Here is an 18,836-nt window from a genome sequence, read left to right on the forward strand (position 1 = left end):
AAGTATGAGAGCATGCTCAGTAATACGTGATAAATATTTATTTTTTTCCGGAAAGACGTAACAAAATTGCACACATATTGAACTCAACATAGCAGCAATGAGCACTACGCACATGATCTAAATATCGAGTATCATTTTCCCGAGAAAGTCGGGTTTTTCTTGTGAACAAAGGCATCCATTCCAGTCTTTCGATCTTCGGTTGCGAAAGTGCTGTAGAAGAGGTCTCGTTCGTATTGAAGCCCGGCAGAAAGAGACATCTCGTGGGCTGGAACAGAAAAATTGAAATTCGCCGATGAATCTTCATTTACACTTACAGGGATGTTTTTAAATCAACAACTGCAAACATTGGTCACTGGAAGTGATTTCAGAAACAATTAACAAAATGGTTTTCACTTTTTAGGTATTTAATGCCTAGCACCTGCACATACCTATCTAGCCCCCAGAATGTTGAGTGAAATTGTAGCTCATCTTTGGCACAGTTGTAAAGTTAAGTATTATAAGATGCCAAGCGTCCTACCTGCATTCACCGCCCGTTTACAGAGTATAACAGCAGTGGATGAGAGCTGAGCGATTTTCTCCGCCGTCTTCAGGGCCTCTTCTAACAGAATTTCGGCGGGAACCACACGGCTTATCAGGCCTGGTGGCGACAAATGCCGCGTCAAATCGATACGGCCTTACGCCGCTTAAACAGTAAACACAGGACGTTGACGCTGCCTTATGTTGAGGATGATCATGAGCGATAGCGTGCGATTGCATTGGGGTAAATGCGCATACCGCTAGGCGCTAACACTGTGTTTGATAGTAGTACGCTGTTTGTTGAATATTCCAGATCAATCAAACATCAACCATTAACGCAAATATTTACATTATTAAGACGTGTCACCATCCAAACCAATCTAATCAGGGTTTTAAAACCGGCCCCAATTGACGACTTTACCGACTTAGCTATCTTATCATCGTTAAATGGTATAGGTAAATACAATGACACTACACTACGGCTCGCAAAGTAGCAGCAGTTATCGTATTACACGTTTTAATAATTACTGTACAATCCGCAAGCGTTATGACCTAAGGGTACGGACCTGCCTGCAGGGCTTCTGTTGCGGTGAGTTTTCTTCCAGCGAGGCACATTTCCATGGTGACAGCTTTACCCACCGCTCGGCAAAGTCTCTGGGTCCCCCCTGCAAGAAACAAGGGAGCGATGGTATGGGCTACAACCCGAGATCTCTGCTCGTATTTGACAACTGCTGTGAATGATCATGAAAGGTGATATTTGGTATAAGCATTGTACAACGAGTTTCGGCCTAGGCTAGTCAACAAAAAAAAACATGCGACATCAAGAATAATTATTTACACATATTTCCCTGAATCATTTTTACGTCAGCGTAGTCATGCGTATAAGGCCAACTTCACTGAAGTGCGCTACCTAATGCATGGTCCTTATTTGTTTAGCCATATGAACATGGTTCCCAAATAAAGTGACAAATGCTTTCCTAGATCTCGCTCTCCTCTTTCAACACTTCGTCATCATTTAGCTAGCAACTGGACCATGAATTCACCAAAGCTGCAACGACTGCTCCCAGAAAACAGTCAACTAAGCGCCTTCCAGTTGAGGGTTCTTACCAGCGCCCGGCATGGTTCCCAGCAGCAGCTCTGGCTGACCAAATATGGCAGCTTCGTCGGCATATATGACGTCACACATCATAGCCAGCTCGCAGCCCCCGCCCAGCTGTGGGTGTGTATGGAGAGAGAGAGAGAGAGAGAGAGAGAGAGAGAGAGAGAGAGAGAGAGAGAGGGAGGGAGAGAGATACATTACAAATTACAATGAAGTACACTGCACCTTAGATTTCTAAATAGGATCACCTTACGCAACAATGGTAAAGAGGAAGAGCAAGAACAACGGCAAGAGAGGCATAGCGGCACCACACACTTAGCGTTTCTAAATGCAATCCTGCAATTAGCGCTCACTCTGGAATTATTCAAATGATTCCAGGCCAACACCATTTCCGCATGCTTACCTGGATAAAACAGCCCACAAACTAAACACCTAAACAGCAGTGAAACGCCTTCTCATTCCCTACTGTAGCGTCTCCCCACCACAACTGCAGGTGGGCCTGTTCATAAACGGTGACATTGTTTATCAACGCTACCCTTCTGTCAGGCCCAGCCGCGTCCGAACGCTGTCATTACGTACAAATGGCCGAAATTAGACCGTTTTAGTCGGCAATGTCGCCCACAGTGTCTCTGCTAAGCGGTAAAACGATGTAAATATGAGCTGATTATCCCCGCATGCTGCCGGGACCACGGAAGCTGACTTCCGTGCAATCAGCGTGCATTTTGTGGCCCGCAAACCGCATGATGTGCTTTATTCGTCAGCCAGAGTCTAAGGTTTGCCGCTGGAAGGGTATGTTCCAATTGGGACTCCCATTAGGCAACGGCAAGGCTAACGCTCAGTGTACTTGCATTTATTTATAGCTTATTCGTTCTTCCCTCTAATAAGAAAATGTGTGCCCGATTCCAAAGGTCTTTTTCTTCTCTTTAAAGGCAATCTATCACAATCGCGAGAGTCCACGTTTCTCCTGCCGGTGTGGGACACTTCCATAACACACAGAACCGAAGATTGAATCCGGTTCCTCCAAACCCCAATCTCACGTCCTTGCCGACCAAGCCATATTTAGAGCTTGTTATTTTAAATGGTGTAAAAGCAATTACTAGCTGCTCTTAGCAATTAGTATTTGCTTTTAGTGCATTCTACTTTTTGTCACTGTTGAACTTTGGACTACTTTGCTGGTAAATGATAAGTACCATTATGAGAAATTACATTATCATGCCATCCCACATTTATTGTAATTATTATTTGTCATCCATGGCTTCCTAATTGACATTTAAGAATAATTTAGCAAGTAGCTATTACGCCATGTAAGAAATACGTTTTCTCACTGACTTGGAGTAGTATGCACCGCAATAGATAAAAACAATTAGGTATCGTTTTGACACCAATGCCTCGTCATCTTCACATGCTTATGACAAGGAAGTATGTTTTTACAAACTAGTTAGTCTTCACCGTAAAGCAATTGTTAATGCAGAGGCACGGGTAGAGTATCGGAGTATTGCAGAGCGGGGAATCACAGGCAATGTGAGCAGCCCGATCTCATTATGTGCCAGAACCTCGATATTTGAGATTCTTGACGAGGGTTGTCTGCGACTGGTAGGGACGACTACATCCTGTCTGTTCAATTCAGTTTTAGGTAGTCACATTAGTCGGGCGATCTTAATCAATAAACTTTTCCCAGCGCACAAACTCTTTCCACCTCACACTCCTGCTAAACTCACACTTGCTGTCTCTTACGGAACATACTCTCATGCTTATCTCTTCCTCTTACTCAACTCACACTCTTGTCTCTTATCCAACTCACCCACTCGCTCAGCTTATACTCGCGCTAAGCTCGTTTATTTCCCGGCTCACTCTCTAAACTCACTCACACTCTATCTCAACTCACGGCGTATCCGCTGACGGCGGCTAGGGTGGGTTTCTGACAGCGATTCAGCCGACTCCAGTCCTTCAGAAACTCCTCATGTAGCACTGCGGGGAACCGGCGAGGCAGCATCTCCTTCACGTCAGCTCCTATGGCAGGCACAGCCAGGGGCGCGGGAACTACGTTCAGACTGGGGGGCACACCATAATAGAGATCTTTTTTTTAATATAGTTATTTGACAGATGTGTAAAAATGCAAGTGTCAGCAAGGCCGTTCCGTCGCTCATTACGTTGTAAAAAAAGTTTAAGTGTTATTAAAGCGTTAAAAGTTATTATTATTAAAGTGTTAAAAGTTAAACGTTAAAGTGTAACGTAGGGAGTTAAAGTGTTTTTTACAACGTAATGAGCGACGGAACGGCCTTGCTGACACTTGCATTTTTACACATAATAGAGATCAACCTAGGGTACCCCCAAATCTAGTTTTCTCACCGGTTTTAGGCCACTTATTTTTCATCCCTTGGCTTTTTCAACAAAAAAGAAAACATTTGCCAAAAAAGTGTGGTATTCCGTCTCAAAGCTGTGGGGGCATCGCCCCCACGGCCCCAGAGTTGGGGGGGGGGGGGGCAAACTGCCCCCACTGCCCCCCGGCTCCCGCGCCTATGGGCACAGCACGAAGAGGACAACACGAAGGAAAAACGATAAGATAATGATCACACAGGCATAAAAGCAGTTGGGGTTTATGAGAATTGCATTAGTTCTAGAACAACGTACAACCTAAGGATATCAAATCAACTTTTAAAGCTAAAATAGGTATTCTTAGCTTCAAGGCAGCACCAGGGCGTATTTTAACATGTTAACTGGGTCGGCAATTGCCGACCCAGTCACGGAGAATGCCGACCCAGTGACAGCCGTTTGCCGACCCAGTTGCCGCCCCCTCCAGGATGCAGCACGCACATGCAGGCTAGGTGCCGTCATTCATAGTGAGGCTGCTGCCCTCCAAAATGATAATGCCGCCTCTTAAAGTGAACCAGCCGTCTATAGAAAGTGATCATTGCGCAACTCAATGTGACAGTGCCGCCCCTAAATCTGTTAGTAGCCCCACTCAATGTAATGGTGCCGCCCTTCTAAGCATCTGTGGAGCCCCTCAATGTGATGATACCGCCCCTCAAGAAGATGATGTCGCCCCTTTCAGTATCGGTGGCGCCCCTCAATGTGATGGTGCCGCCCTCAAAGTGCCGGTGGCGCCCCTGAATGTGATGGTGCTGCCCGCCAACGAGTCGCTGGCGCCCCTTAAAATGATGCTGCCGCCCCTTAAGTGTTAGTGCCGCCCCTTATAGTGTCAGTGACGCTCTTAGAAGTGTCAGAGGAACCCACCAATGTAATGGTGCCGCCCCTCTAGGTATCCACATAGCCCCTCATTGTGATGGAGCTGCCCCTCAAGCAGATGATGCCGCCCCTCAAGAAGATGATGCCGCCCCTTTCAGTATCGGTGGCGCCCCTCAATGTGATGGTGCCTCCCTCAAAGTGCCAGTGGCGCCCCTTAATGTGATGGTGTCTCTGTCAACGAGTCGGTGGCGCCCCTCAAAATGATGCTGCCGCCCCTAAGAGTGCTGGTGCCGCCCCTTAAAGTGTTAGTGGCGCCCTTCAAAGTTTTGGAGGAACTCATCAGTCATCAATACAATGTTGCCGCCCTCTAACTTTCTGTAGCGCCCCTCCATATACATAATGGTGCCGCTTCTCAAACCATCCGTGGCGCCCCTCAAAGTGATGGTGCCGCCCCTTACAGTGTCGGTGGTTTCTCCTCAAAAGTCAAGGTACCGCCTCTCAAAGAAATGCTGGTGTCCCTCGAAGTGTCGGAGGCGCTCCTCAATGATGCTGCCGCCCCTCAAACCTTCCGTAACGCCCCTCCACGTCATGGTGCCGCCCCCCAATGTGCTCATGGCGCCCTTAAATGTGATAGTAACGCCGGTCAAAGTGCTCCTGGCAGTGTCGGTGGCGCCCCTTATAGTGTCGGTGGCGCCCCGAACAGTATCGGTGCCCGGTGGTGCCCCTCAAAGTGATGATGTCACCCTCAAACAAACGGTGGCGCCCTTCGAAGTATCGGAGTCCCTAAATATTATACCTATTGCCACCCATTAACCATCTGTAGCGCCCCTCCATATGATGAAGCCGCCCCTTAAAGTATCCGCGGCGTTCCTTAAAGTTACAGTGCCGCCCCTTACAATGTGGGTGGCGTCCTCAAAATAAAAGTGATGTTGCCCCCCCCCCCTCCGAGTAATGTTGGCGTCTCTTCTTTAACCCGCGCCCCGTAGGGCTACCGGCGGACCCTACCACCCGTAAGGGGGGGGGGGGGGCCGTATCGGCCCCCCCCTAAGATCTCGGAAAGTTACCGGCTGATTTTCAAAATTCAAACGGCGTTCGATAGCCCCACCCGGGAACTACCTTGTGACCAAATTTCAGTGACCTAGGTCAAACCGATGACGTCACAGGTCAGGTCAAAGGTCAGATTTTCACCGTTCACAGGCAATTCAAGAAATGTGCTGTGAAAGCGAGTAAATTGGTAATTTATTGAAAACCATCGATGGTACATTGTTCGTCAAACACATACTTTGCTATCTGAGGTCACTGATACCAGGTCAGGTCACAGCGAGGTCAGGTCACCGGGGGTCACAATATGAATGTGTCGTGTGATACATGTTTTATGGTCCATTTTACATGACAAATGCGATTATGTGGGTTAGGCAGCCTTTGGGGCCAGCCTAGGTCACTTTTTTGTGAAGGTCAGGTCAAGGTCAGGTCAAATTAGGTCAAATTTCAAAGTTGATATTTTTGCATAAAATGGGTTTCGATTCGATGCAGCTCGTCACGGGGAGTCTAATGGTGGTCTTCGTTTTGCTCTACGAGTTCTAGAATTGCCAAAAATTGAGTTTGAAAATTTGACGTCATCATTTTTGAACAGTTTTTTCGCTATAACTTGGCCAAAAAACGAGGTATCGATCTGAAATTTGGTATGTAGATAGAAGACGGTAGGCACTATCACATATATTCCGGTTTTTTTCGAAACTCAAAAAACTTTTTGGATTTTTTGGCGAATATATCCAAAAAAATGCTTTTTTGATTTTTGGGGGTCAAAACTCAAAAATTTCAAAAATTCGAGATAGCAGTTTTGTAGCCCTGTCAATTCTACACCTTTTATGTTGTGATCATTTTTCTGTATCTTCAAAGCTGTAGTCCTGACAGGTCTTCTCGCGAAGGTCTTTTTTCGGTCGAAAATGACAGAACATGACGTCACTCTGACGTCATTTGTGGCCAACCTATCATAGCCTCTGGAAAAATTTTTGGTCACAATGTGTAAAATTGATGCCCGGAGGGGTCCTGAAAGTTTGGTGGCGATATCTCCAGCCGTTTAGGAGATATCGACCGAAAAGGAGAGGGGGGGGCCGTTTCGCCCCCCCCCTACGGGGCGCGGGTTAAGTATCGGAGGCGCTCCTCATTGTCAACTGCTCACATGGCGCCCTTCAATGTAATGGTGCCACCCCTCAACGCTCAAAGAGATAATTGCGCTCCTCACAGTGTCGGTGGTGTCCCTCAAAGTGGTTTAAGTGCCCTAAAAAAAATTGGTGGCGCGCCTCAAAATGATGCTGTCGTCCCTTAGCATATCTGCAGCGCCCCCAAAATGATAGTGCCTTCCCTTAACCGGCGCCGGGCTGAGGTTGTTTGAACCCCCCTCCCGACCCCTATAACTTGGCTACTTGGGCCACGTAGCGACACGCTGTAAGCGGTATTCGAAGGAGTGTCAAAACTACTTGGGTTAGTTGGTTAACCGTACTTTGGTTAGGTCAAGTCAAATGTCAAATAGCAGGCGACCAGAGGTCATCAATGGTGAAATGTGGGTGAAACGTTGTCTGTTTAAACATTTATTGACAAACTGGCGCATAACTCGGGGAAGAATAGAACTACAGCACCGCGAAAAAGCGCATTCGATAGCTCTTCAACGTTCCTATAAAGTCCTCAGACTTGACCTAACATCAACGACTTAACCTCCAGAGCACAACTTGTTTAACCCGTGTCGGGCCGGAGAGGGTTAAAGGGGACAGTGGGCCCCCTCCGCTCCTCTACTGAGCTGTTTTAATGAAGAACCTTTTTACTTAAATAATTATTGACTCACGAAAGTTATGACATCGTTTTTTTTTCAGTACTGCGCTCCTCTCGTCGAGATGCGTCGAATGAACTATAATTTGACATTCAAATGTCATTTGGGAAATTTGAGCTCAGGTCCAGGTCATGACCTGACTGGTAAAGGTCATGTTGCATATCAGTTGATTTGTATCGTCAAACTGAAATCATCTAAGGTGTTTTCATCGCTCAGGCATATCGCATGTCTCTATCAGAAGTTATTGAAAAAACCTGCTGGAGGCCTACCAATCCATGACCTGACATGACCTCAAGGACATAACGAGGGGTCGTGGGTGGCATTTTTCCGATTAAGTGTGTCATTTTTAATTGTTTTCTGATGTTTGAATTCGTTAACTTTGACATTTGTCTACCTATAAAAAGAGGCACATGCCCCGACTTTCTCCCATTTCCTCATACACTGAAAACAAATCGACACAGTGAGGGCATGTTCTGTACTGGTAACACATCAGTCATGTGTTAATCGCACCCAAAACACAATAAGGCTGAGTATTTTCACGCTTGGCGGGACCTCCGACACGTTTGATAACACATAAAACAGAATAATGACACAATTTTATCGTGCCAAGCACGCTGGACGAATGTAATGCATCAGTGTATCGAAATCATGTGTTGTTGGATATGGTAGACGTGTACCCTTGCACAAATACACCGTGCCATCCACCAGTGAGTGACCTCTGAACCTTAACTTCAAATGGGGATAAGAGAGGGCGTTTTTCGAGCACCGACTTTTATGCTGGGTTTTTGTAAAAATTTGCCAAAGTGTTTTGAGAAAGGTCAAAATGCACAATACAGCCGAGGGAGTCGATACATGATAAATTGTCTAGAGCAATATGCGCTGATTACATCAAGTGCAAGCTGAAGCATAGCTAATTAACGTCTGCTTGGAGGAAGAAACTCCTCCGTCTATATAGGATATACTAGGGTGACCCGCGTGCTCCGCAACGCGAAAGGGGTATTTTCGATCGGTGAGTGTTTGGTTGTTCTTGTGTCGGTTGGGTTATCTATCCATTTCGGTCGATTGCTTTTTGACGGCTAAACGTTTTGGTTTGTGGAAAAAATATCCACCGCATCGAGGTGCCCGTGTCTGATAAGCATGCTTTCCACTTCAGAATCTGTCAAATGTGCTTTATAATTTAGGCGCGTAGTTTTATGACAAATTAAAGGCGTAGATAATTTTCACTAAAAATCGTTTTGCAGAGGTTTGAAACATTTATATTTTTAAGAATACTGTTGCTTGTCATGCAAACGTGATGATTGGATCTTGGAGAGAATTGAATGCTCTTTCCAATGATGGCATTTTCAATTGTCAAACGTATCAGGTTAAGCAGCAAAATCCGTGTAATTATTTAGTGGCACATTTTGGACAAATACCATTTAATTCAGCGATTTTTTCCACATTGTTTTTGATCAATTAGCTTTTCACAATTTTTCCAAGAGAGACGGTACATTTTTATTGCTAATAGGCGCTGTTTCAACTCATTCCGTCTGACGATCACCTGAAATTAATGTAAATTCCAAAATCCGTCCAAAACGTCCATTTTTCAAAATAAAGTGTCCTCCCCGGTGCACGTGGCGCGTGCCAACCCCTGCACCGCACACCATTCGATAGCCCGTTCGATTCTCTACACGATGCTGTTTTCCCCGTACCGGTTGGGCCCACGGTTACCGAGATATTGCACCGGGACCGGACCCGTGTCGGGCAAATTTGGCTGTTTTCGCCCGTTTTTGCCAGCCGATTAACCCGCGACCTGGTGGGGGGGGCTATTTTTTGCCCCCCCCCTCCAGACTTTTCGATATATCTCCAGAACCGCTGCGCCGATCGTCACCAAACTTTCAGTACCCTCCCGGACATCAATTTTACACATTGTGACCAAAAATTTTTCCAAAGGCTATGATAGGTTGGCCGGAAATGACGTCAGAGTGACCTCATGTTCTGCCGTTTTCGACCCAAAAAAGGGTTTCGCGGGAAGAGCTGTCAGGCCTATAGCTTTGCAAATACAGAAAAATGATAAAGACATAAAAGCTGTATATTGGACAGGGCTACAAAACTGCTATCTCGGATTTTTGCAATTTTTGGATTTTGACCCCCAAAAATCAAAAAATAGATTTTTTGGATATAATGATCGAAAAATCAAAAAAGTTTTTTGAATTTCGCAAAAACCGGAATATATGTGATAGTCCTTACCGCCTTCCATCCACATACCAAATTTGAGATTGATACCTCTTTTTTTGGCGAAGTTATAGCGAAAAAACTGTTCAAAATTGATGACGTCAAATTTTCAAACTCAATTTTCAGCAATTCTAGACCCCGTAGCGCAAAACAAAGACCACCATTAGATTCCCCGTGACGAGCTGCATCGAATCAATACCCATTTTATGCAAAACTATCAACTTTAAAATTTGACCTTTTTTGGCCTGACCTTGACCTGACCTTGACCTGAACTTCACCAGAAAGTGACCTAAGCCGTACCTGATAGTCTTATAACCAACACCATTGAGTTGGAAATGAAAAATTGGCCATAAAACATGTATCACACAACCTTAGTAAAGTTGGGCTCATGTGACCTGACCTGTGACCCTTGGTGACCTGACCTGTGACCTGACCTGGTATTGCCAGTGACCTCTAATAGCAACATATCTACTAGGCAACTGACGCCCTACCGCTGATTCTCGACAAAATGCGTTTTCCTCGGTGTTATAGCGCATTCCCTAGAACACCCGTGAACGGTGAAACATTTCATCTTTGACCTGACCTGTGACGTCATCGGTGACCCCGAGGTCAATGAAATTTGGTTTCCTTCGACAAATTTGACAGGCCTTTCGAACGCCGTTTGAATTTTGCGGATCCGTCCAGTAGTTTCGGAGATACGAGGGGGGGCAAAAAATAGCCCCCCCCCACCAGGTCGCGTTATAAACAGACCCCACCAGGGCGCGGGTTAATACATGTAGAGTCTATGACGCGAATTTGCACTTTTTGGGCACGCGCCACGCGCTCGCTATCGATCCGATCGAGCTGAGACCCATCAAAGGCACGTTGTCCATCCTTGTTCTATGAGTTGCGCAAACTTCAGTGCGGTAGGTGCAACGGTGTGACCTGTAACCCGCGCTACGTAGCACCATGTCGCGACCTTCGTAATAGACAGAAACTACGTCACCACAAATAGTAATATAGATTTGAAAAATAGGTGGCTGTAAGTTTATCCCGGCTTTCTGGACAACTGTATTGAACAGCAGTCCTCCAGTTTGGGGTTCGTCACTTGGTGCTCTTTTTGAGCCGTCCACGTGACGCGTTCACCCTTCGGCCCTGAAGTGGTCGTCCGGGCGCAACTCCATCTCGTGTATGGGTCGGCGGCCTCGTATGGGTCGGCCGCCCGCGTGCTCAGCCCTGACCGCGCCCTGACCGTATGGGTCGGCCGGCCGGGTACTCAGCCCTGATCGCACCCGAGCGCCCGATTCCACTCGGGGCCCGGCTTTGGCAGTCAGCCTGTCCAGCCAAAGCCATAGTCCCTTGAACTGTGCCCCGGCAACAAACTACATTATCACCACGTGTTTCCTTCTTTCACTTGCGATTTGGGTTTAATTTAGTAACATATTTACCTTGTATTCTGCAAATGTATTCACACAAGCCTTATGTGTTGAAGACACAATGATATTGTGTTTTAGGACACAACACGACTGGGTTAACACATTTGTAAATTGACACGTCTGCGACGGGTCAAAAAATGAATGATGCAGGGTACACAAGAAAGCCTAGTTAACACGCTCTGCCTGTGCGTTTTTAGTCGTTTTTTGTGTCATTTTGTTTTCAGTGTACCTAATGGAAGGGTCGCAAAATTGTCCTTACCTTTGGTCAGACATCGCAATTTCGAGACTTACATTTTATGTACTTACAGTGACACACTGTTTGTCTTATCAATCGCTGAAGTTATAAAGGGATCGTTCAGTCGGTATATCTATGGTGAGCATTTGCCTGTTCCGTAGCTCAGTTGGTAGAGCACCGGACTCCCCGCATTGTCTCCGCTTGCGTTTTGTCCGCCGGCCGAGCCGGAGAGAAAGTTACCGAGTGAAGGTCATTCAAATTTCAAAAACTCAATGACAATGTCACTGGGGTCACCAAAATGTTTGAGTAGGTAGGTATAACATTCATTAACTGGGGGGGGGGGGGGAGGGATGAACTTATCTGTGCAATACGCTGTTCATTACGCGAGTAACTAATAAATAAAAAATGTATGAGTTCATCCTTACTCCACCCGCTCTCCCTCTCCATAAAAAGAGAGTTTAAATGTGTTGCATTTTATTTACACCTATGCAGAAAAATAGAGACGTCTAAGGATATGGCCGAATATCAGCGACCCTTGCTGTGTAAGCAATGAGGTATGACAAGTGGGGGTAATGGCCCCGTCCAGCGCCCATAAAGTGGGCACCACTCGTGCGACCTGCCGAACACTGTTCTAGATATAGCCATACAACGCGTGAATATTTTAAGCTTGACGATACGGATCGACTGGTATGCAACATGTTCTATTTCTGGTGAGGTCATGAACTTGACCTCAGGTAAAATTTTAATTTTTTTTTTGCAAAATCAAATTATATTTCATTTATCGCATTATGATGAGAGAAAAACTATATCCCGGAAATACCGCTGAGCTTAGGTTGAATCAGAAATCATTACTTAGAAAGAGTTATAAAAGAACCGTCGAACGTGTCTTTTTTGGTCATTAAATATCAGTAGGTATGCCGCCCCCTCAGATGCCAAGTGCCGCCCCTATGAGTGCAAAATGCCGCCCCTAATTGTGATTGCCGACCCAGTGAAAATCCCTTAAAATACGCCCTGGGCAGCACAACCATTTTTCCAGAGAGATGGCGCAGACATAAGAAACCTCGAAGGCTCTATTAAATTTCACAATGCGTTCATTACTAAATAAGTACTTTCACTGTCCTCAGAAACTGTAACTGTCTTGCTATTTACGGTTACAGATTCCTGCAAATATCCTTACCGGCAGCGAAGACCCCTCTCTGTCCGGTGATGACAATGACCTTGACCTCGGGGTCAGCCTCAAGGTCATCCAGCAGCGAGGCCAGCTGGCTCATGAGCCGGTCGCAGAGGGCATTTTTGGCGGCGGGTCGGTTCAGGGTCAAGAGGGCGGTAGAACCCCGTCGCTCCAGTAGGACCAGCTGCTCCGGTTCTGAGGGAATGAGGGCGGATGGGTGAGTGGGTGGTGGAGAAAAAAGAAAGAGAGAGAGAGAGAGAGAGAGAGAGAGAGAGAGAGAGAGAGAGAGAGGAGAGAGAGAATAGTGAGAGACAGAGGGAGAGGGCCAAACAGCGAGAAAAAAAGTGCAGACAGAAACATGCAATACTAATGTGAAATTGTGACAGATGAAATCTAAAGCTTTCTACACACACTGAATGTAATATAAAAAAACACTTTATCAGCAATGTATTTACGGCATAGTGCAAGACTGTCACTGACCTGATCCCATGATATATGCGCTCCTCCCAGCAGATTCGGCGTCTCCCTGTGCTTATGCGCGCGCCCTAACCCAACAAGTAAGTCTCCCAGTGCTCCCACTGTTCCCGCTGTGACACTCCGAACACCCCAACACTCTGACACTCTGAACACTCCGCCACTCCGCCACTCCGCCACTCGGGACACTCAGAACTCTGTGACTCTCGGAGGTCAACTGAACCGATCATCCACCATTTGCCCGCTCACAGCCTCGACAGCTGGTATGCCGAGACATGATAATGGACGATGATAATGAATAATGATGTCACATTTGTTTCGACAGCTGTCAATAATTGGAAGCGTCTGAGGTGCTACAGCGCTATCATATCACTCTATACATCTTGAAGATTTAGCTGGTCAATGCTCAATAGCATCATTCGTTTTTTACGTCATTATACATCTCGCTTTGTTGTCAGACTGTTACAATATGTGAAAATTATATGCATCTTCTTTTTAACTGCTAATGAGTGTGAAATTGTTTCAGTACACGAGGCTGTTGCCTGCATTTATGCCTCTGCCCCAGCCTCTGTTCAGTGCTCATGCGTGTACGTTTAAAGGTAATTTTGTCTGATGAGATATTCATAATCCAGCAGCGCATGAAAATACTCGTCAAACGAAATAGCTCATACCTTACGCTATATTGAAGCGCAGTTCCTAGCGTACCCTGAAGCTTCACATTCATGCACTCCTCGTCCCTAGATGCCATGTTGCAGCGTTTTGCACGACGGAACAAAGCATCTTCTTCCGGTATCGTCTTTTTGGCACCGGATTTCGGCTGGGAAGCGCTGTAACATATTCCACGTTCGTGAACGGATGCGTTTACAGTCACCGTTAGCAATCACGAAGCATCGCACATCGTTGACATGAGAATGGCTTCCGCTTTCCTGCAAACCTCGTGCGTTTTGTGCTGGTGGACTTTTGACCGCTAATAGCCACGAAACACTGTGTGCCGCGGCCTATGTGAGGTGCGTGGGCCGTGACATACTGCAAGTACCCCGCCGATTACACTGCTCGTTACCAGCTGCTTATTAGCCATTACTTGGTGATTGCTTCCAGGCCGTTCCGCAATAATGACGGAAACTGAAACCACGCCAAGCACGTGAAATGTATGGCTGCAGGTTCTGAACAAGTGTTATTGTTCGTGGGAGGAAGGAACGGAGAGGTAATATGATGCTGCGTGGGTACTGGCCTATGACAAAAGTACACCATTTCGCGAACGATAGACTGAGAGGTTCCATAGCAACACGTCTGTGCCGCTTTGAAACGGAACTTCGCCACTCTCATGTTCGGCCACACTTTTCGCACGACTTGCGTGCTCATTTCGTCGGCTTTGCTTAGTTTTGTACCTGAAGCACACTTCTCAGACTATACATTTCCCTAATTCGCCCTATCTTGGACTATAATGCTTTTCTATTTGATGATATAGCTTCTAAGAAAATTGAGTCATTGCAAGTAATCCAGAACAAAGCACTCCGCATAGTTGCGGGCGCGATGTCCACACAAACATAATTTGTCTCCATATCGAACTCAATCTGCCTCTACTTGCACAGCGCCGGAAATACCAGCTCCTTCGGTTCTTCGCACGGTCGTGTTCCTTTCCTTCGCACCACACATATAAAATACTAAACAACCGTTACACTGAAGCTCTGCAGCCGACTGCTCCTCAAAGGCGCTTCCCGGTTATCGCCTTTCGAATTCAAATGGTGCTCAACGTCTTTCGAATATCCCATCCGAACATCATGCCCTCACCTTCACTTTCCTCTTTCTTCTTACAACAAATCAAGCATATCGATTTCCTATTCACCGATAAAAAGACAAAAATTACAAAAGAGGAAGCACAACAGCTGTTCTTTAAATACAAAGCAGAGCATCAGGCAGACGCATATACGAGTATTTATACCGATGGCTCGCGGAGAGACGGACACTCTGCCGCAGCTATAACTTCGCTAAATTATGAAAAAACAAACAGACTTCACGACAGCCACAGCATATTCAGCGCTGAATTGATTGCGATTAGTTCGGCTCTTAAATATATTGTAAGTAAACATTTTCAGAAAGCAGTAGTATGTATGTACAGACTCGGCTTCTTCTGTTAGAACTCTGATGACAAGAAAAACGGAAACACATCCTTTGGTATACAAAATAAAAAAGCAGCTGATTGCTCTACAGAAAGAACATAAAGAAGTAAGAATCCTCTGGATCCCCGCACATACGGGGATCCAAGGTAACGAACGGGCAGATAACCTTGTCAAAACTGGACTTCTCTTCTCGTCTCGAAATCATCTTCCGCTTCCAGTTATAGATTTTATCAACCATATTTTCGTCTCTTTTATGCAACTTCGACAAAGAGACTGGGACACAATCAAACATCCACATCTCTATCCGATTAAACCATCAATTTCCCATTTCTCTTCTTCAAATCAACCTACAAGACAAAAAGAAACCGTGCTGGCCAGACTGAGGCTAGGACACACGTATCTTACACACTCGCATATATACGACCATGTACCACCTCCAATATGTCACTATTGCCTCACACATCCAAGATACACAATACAGCACTTCATACTCCACTGCCGACGCTTACAGCACCACAGGAGACACATTATAAGACACATTACCACACATGGCCTCAGTCTTGATTTGCCAACTATCCTTGGCGACGATCATCCAGAGCTACATGATTTGCTTTTTACCTTTCTTCAGGAGGCACGTCTTATTAACAACATATAAAAACCACCTCACTGATACAAACGGAACCCCGAGCACTCACGGGCATGAGTGGGCGCCGTGGGGACGATAGTAACGCGGCGCCCAGTTCCTTACACGTGCAACCTAAATTCCGGTCGTTTATTTACATTTTCCTTCTGATTGCATCGTTTGCTCGCGCTCTAGCCATTGATGTTTCTTGCATTGCACTATGTGTAACTGGCGGCCCCCTATTGCGCTCTCCGACCCGCTAAGGCGGAGTCGTTGAGAGCCAACGCCGACTGGCGGCCAAGGTGTTTACGCCTGTGGTCGCCGCGCGCCCCTCCCCAGCACGGGGCCGTCATTATCCCTTCCCTTCTACCTCCTACACATTAGATTAAACAACTGTAGGGGTTTTTTCCCTGCGCTCTTTGGCTTCAGCGCGGGGTTTTCCCCTTTGCAATAGGCGTCAGGTTTTTTGTTATTTAGGACTTTTTCCCTGACAATACACCCCACACCAGTACACTGACACCTTAAACAAGTGTATGAATATGTGATGTAAATAAATGTTACCGTTTCTTCATCTGTGTTTTTGTTCCGGCTTTTTCGGCACTTCGGTAAAAGTAAGTTCCCCATTAGATTTGCTCATACACGCTAAGGATAGGCTCCCACGTTGCTATTGCTTCTGGGTTCACATAAACCGGCTTAACGTAAAACTTTGTTCCTGGCCAAAATTGCCAGATGTAATGACCCCCGGCTCCAGACTGGCTTTAGGCTGGCGGAGCAAAAAAAAAAAGTTTTGTTCTTTGTATGTAAGTCTTTTTGAATTTTGAACTTGCATAGGTATGGGCCCAAGCGACATATAAAGTCGGTTTCTTGTGTCAAATAATTCAGACGCCAAGCATTTCACACAAAGGTATGCCTAGTCTTTTGCGTACACCTTGATCAACGGCAAACCCATACACACTTTAACGTATATTTGCTTCCTTCGTAGCACTATCTTGCTCACGATCAACACAAAAGTACATGACCTTTCGATAGCACGTCCCGTCACGGGGTGGGGGGGGGGGGAGGGAAGGCGCGACGCCCCCCCCCCTCTCCGCGGTGGAAAGGAAAATGGCCCCGCCACGAGCGCAGGACCTTCAATTTCAATCAAACGCACTGTTTGATTGACCTTACGATAGTGGCTTAGCGTCCAACCCGCTTCAGCCGTGCTGTCGATTAGGTGTTCAGGCGCCGAATGCAAACATCTGCTCACATAACGGAGGGCAAACATGACGGGAATCACGCGGTGTCGCCGCGACCGCAGTGTGAGCAGCGTATCGATGATTCGAAGTCGGTGATCGAGACAGGAAGCCGGCGATTGGTCGGGGCGGTTTAAAAGACCCAGCTCGGCCGCATTTTGGGGCATATTCGCCAGAGCACTGACACGAGGTCATCATGCAAAAACTTGCGGTAAGTGATCCGATTTGGATTTGGCTTTGATGAACTTGTGTTGCCTAGCTGTAATGATAATAATTTGAATCACTTCATTTATTCATTTCTTTTTAATTTATCGTTATTTGTGTTTAATATTTTACAGTTTATTCTTTGCGTCTTTTATTGTCCCATTTTTCGTTTCTTACTTTTAAAATATTCATGTTTTACTTTTTACACTTACTTTTAGCTCTCTTTTTGGTGATCCGGGTCGAATCCTCTGTTTCCAGGCACTGTTTCTCTGCGCGGCCTCGGCCCTGGCGCTGAGCCAAGACGGAACCTACTACGGTAGCAGCGGTTCCGGGCTTTTGGGCGGCTCCTACAGCCCCTACTACACCAACTACAGCCCGTATTACAACGGCTACAGCCCCTCCGGCACGACCTACTCTTCCTACTATGGAACCAACTATTCGCCCTACGGTAACGGTGGATCCTACTACGGTAGTGGAAGCTACTACCCCTACAACAGCGGCGGATCCTACTACGGTAGTGGAGGCTACTCTCCTTACGGCAGCGGCTACGGAACCTACTACGGTAGTGGAAGTTCCAGCACGTCAGCAGGCAGCAGCGGCTACATTCCCGCCTACAGTCCATACGGGAGCAATGTGTACTACAGTGGTAGAAACTACTACGGTGGATATTCTCCCTACTACCGCTCTAGCCGCCGGTAAGAGCCGGTATGATCCGAATCCCTAAAACAGGATTGAAAAGTTATACAATTAATTAAAAGCTAGGCACATGTTCCTGCGAATAAAGGCAAAGATCCGAGGCCAGTTTTACCAACAGAAAAATAGCCGCCTGCCGGAATTTTTTGCCTAAAGACCGCTTCACATACGGCGCGTAAACGGTAAAACCCTATCCGCTTACGTGCCCATCGCGTTTACGCTCCATATATGTGAGGTGGTCTTTAACAAACAAATTCCGTCAGGTGGCTGTTTTTCTGTTGGTAAAACTGGCCTCAGAACTAGTTTCCTGTTTCTTAGTCGTGTTGTGATGCCAGATGTTCGTTTTATTTCCAGATTTTACAGTTACGCAGTACGCACTAGATCAGTCAAATACTTGAGGTTTTTACATGAGGCTACACCTACAGGTTAAATGATTATCTTCTACTGTACAGAAATGTACAGCACGTTTGTATATTCGTATAGTAAATTTAGCACAGCAATGTCAAAGATAGCCTCATTCCACAACCTCCGAGTTTGATGTTATTCTTCTTCTTCTTTTTTGCAGGTACTGGTGAACGACTCAATCTCACTAAAAAAGAGAAATAATTAATATTGAATTCCTACAAGGAAAATAAACGAATGTAAAATGAAGATGAAATTCCATCCAACCCCGAATCACTTGTATTTCTTCGATGATGATTGATGCCACCCTATATTCGTTCTATGGAAATACAGCTTACCTTCTGATTCAGATGTTAACAAGTGCTGACAAACTCTAGCGATGGATGCAAGAACGTGTTAAAAACGAATATTTGCGCATTGCAATTG

General features: G+C 46.0%; 2 protein-coding genes across 2 annotated transcripts; one reads left to right on the forward strand and one right to left on the reverse strand.

The window, feature by feature from the left end:
• Positions 1-23: 23 nt before the first annotated feature.
• Positions 24-14,006, reverse strand: LOC122390224 (enoyl-CoA hydratase, mitochondrial-like). The gene is made up of 7 exons (XM_043382954.1): positions 13,144-14,006; positions 12,670-12,858; positions 3,501-3,625; positions 1,624-1,729; positions 1,083-1,181; positions 518-637; positions 24-265 (listed from the first exon to the last, which is right to left on the reverse strand). The coding sequence occupies exons 1-7, from the start codon at positions 13,151-13,153 to the stop codon at positions 132-134; spliced, it is 783 nt and encodes a 260-aa protein (XP_043238889.1). The 5' UTR covers positions 13,154-14,006; the 3' UTR covers positions 24-131.
• Positions 14,007-17,249: 3,243 nt separating this feature from the next.
• LOC122390225 (shematrin-like protein 1) lies at positions 17,250-18,650 on the forward strand. The gene is made up of 3 exons (XM_043382955.1): positions 17,250-17,322; positions 17,574-18,010; positions 18,574-18,650. Exons 1-3 carry the CDS (start codon positions 17,308-17,310, stop codon positions 18,581-18,583), a joined length of 462 nt encoding a protein of 153 aa, XP_043238890.1. The 5' UTR covers positions 17,250-17,307; the 3' UTR covers positions 18,584-18,650.
• The last annotated feature ends 186 nt before the right edge of the window (positions 18,651-18,836 follow it).

This window comes from Amphibalanus amphitrite, unplaced genomic scaffold, assembly GCF_019059575.1.
Source record: "Amphibalanus amphitrite isolate SeventyFive unplaced genomic scaffold, NRLGWU_Aamphi_draft 000387F_arrow, whole genome shotgun sequence".
Classification (NCBI taxonomy): Eukaryota; Metazoa; Arthropoda; class Thecostraca; order Balanomorpha; family Balanidae; genus Amphibalanus; species Amphibalanus amphitrite.

Coding starts and splice junctions, on each gene's coding strand:
- LOC122390224 (XM_043382954.1), bottom strand. Junction 638..1,082: donor AACAGAAGCCCTGCAGGCAG/GTCCGTACCCTT, acceptor TGTCGCCACCAG/GCCTGATAAGCCGTGTGGTT. Junction 266..517: donor TAAACGGGCGGTGAATGCAG/GTAGGACGCTTG, acceptor TTTCTGTTCCAG/CCCACGAGATGTCTCTTTCT.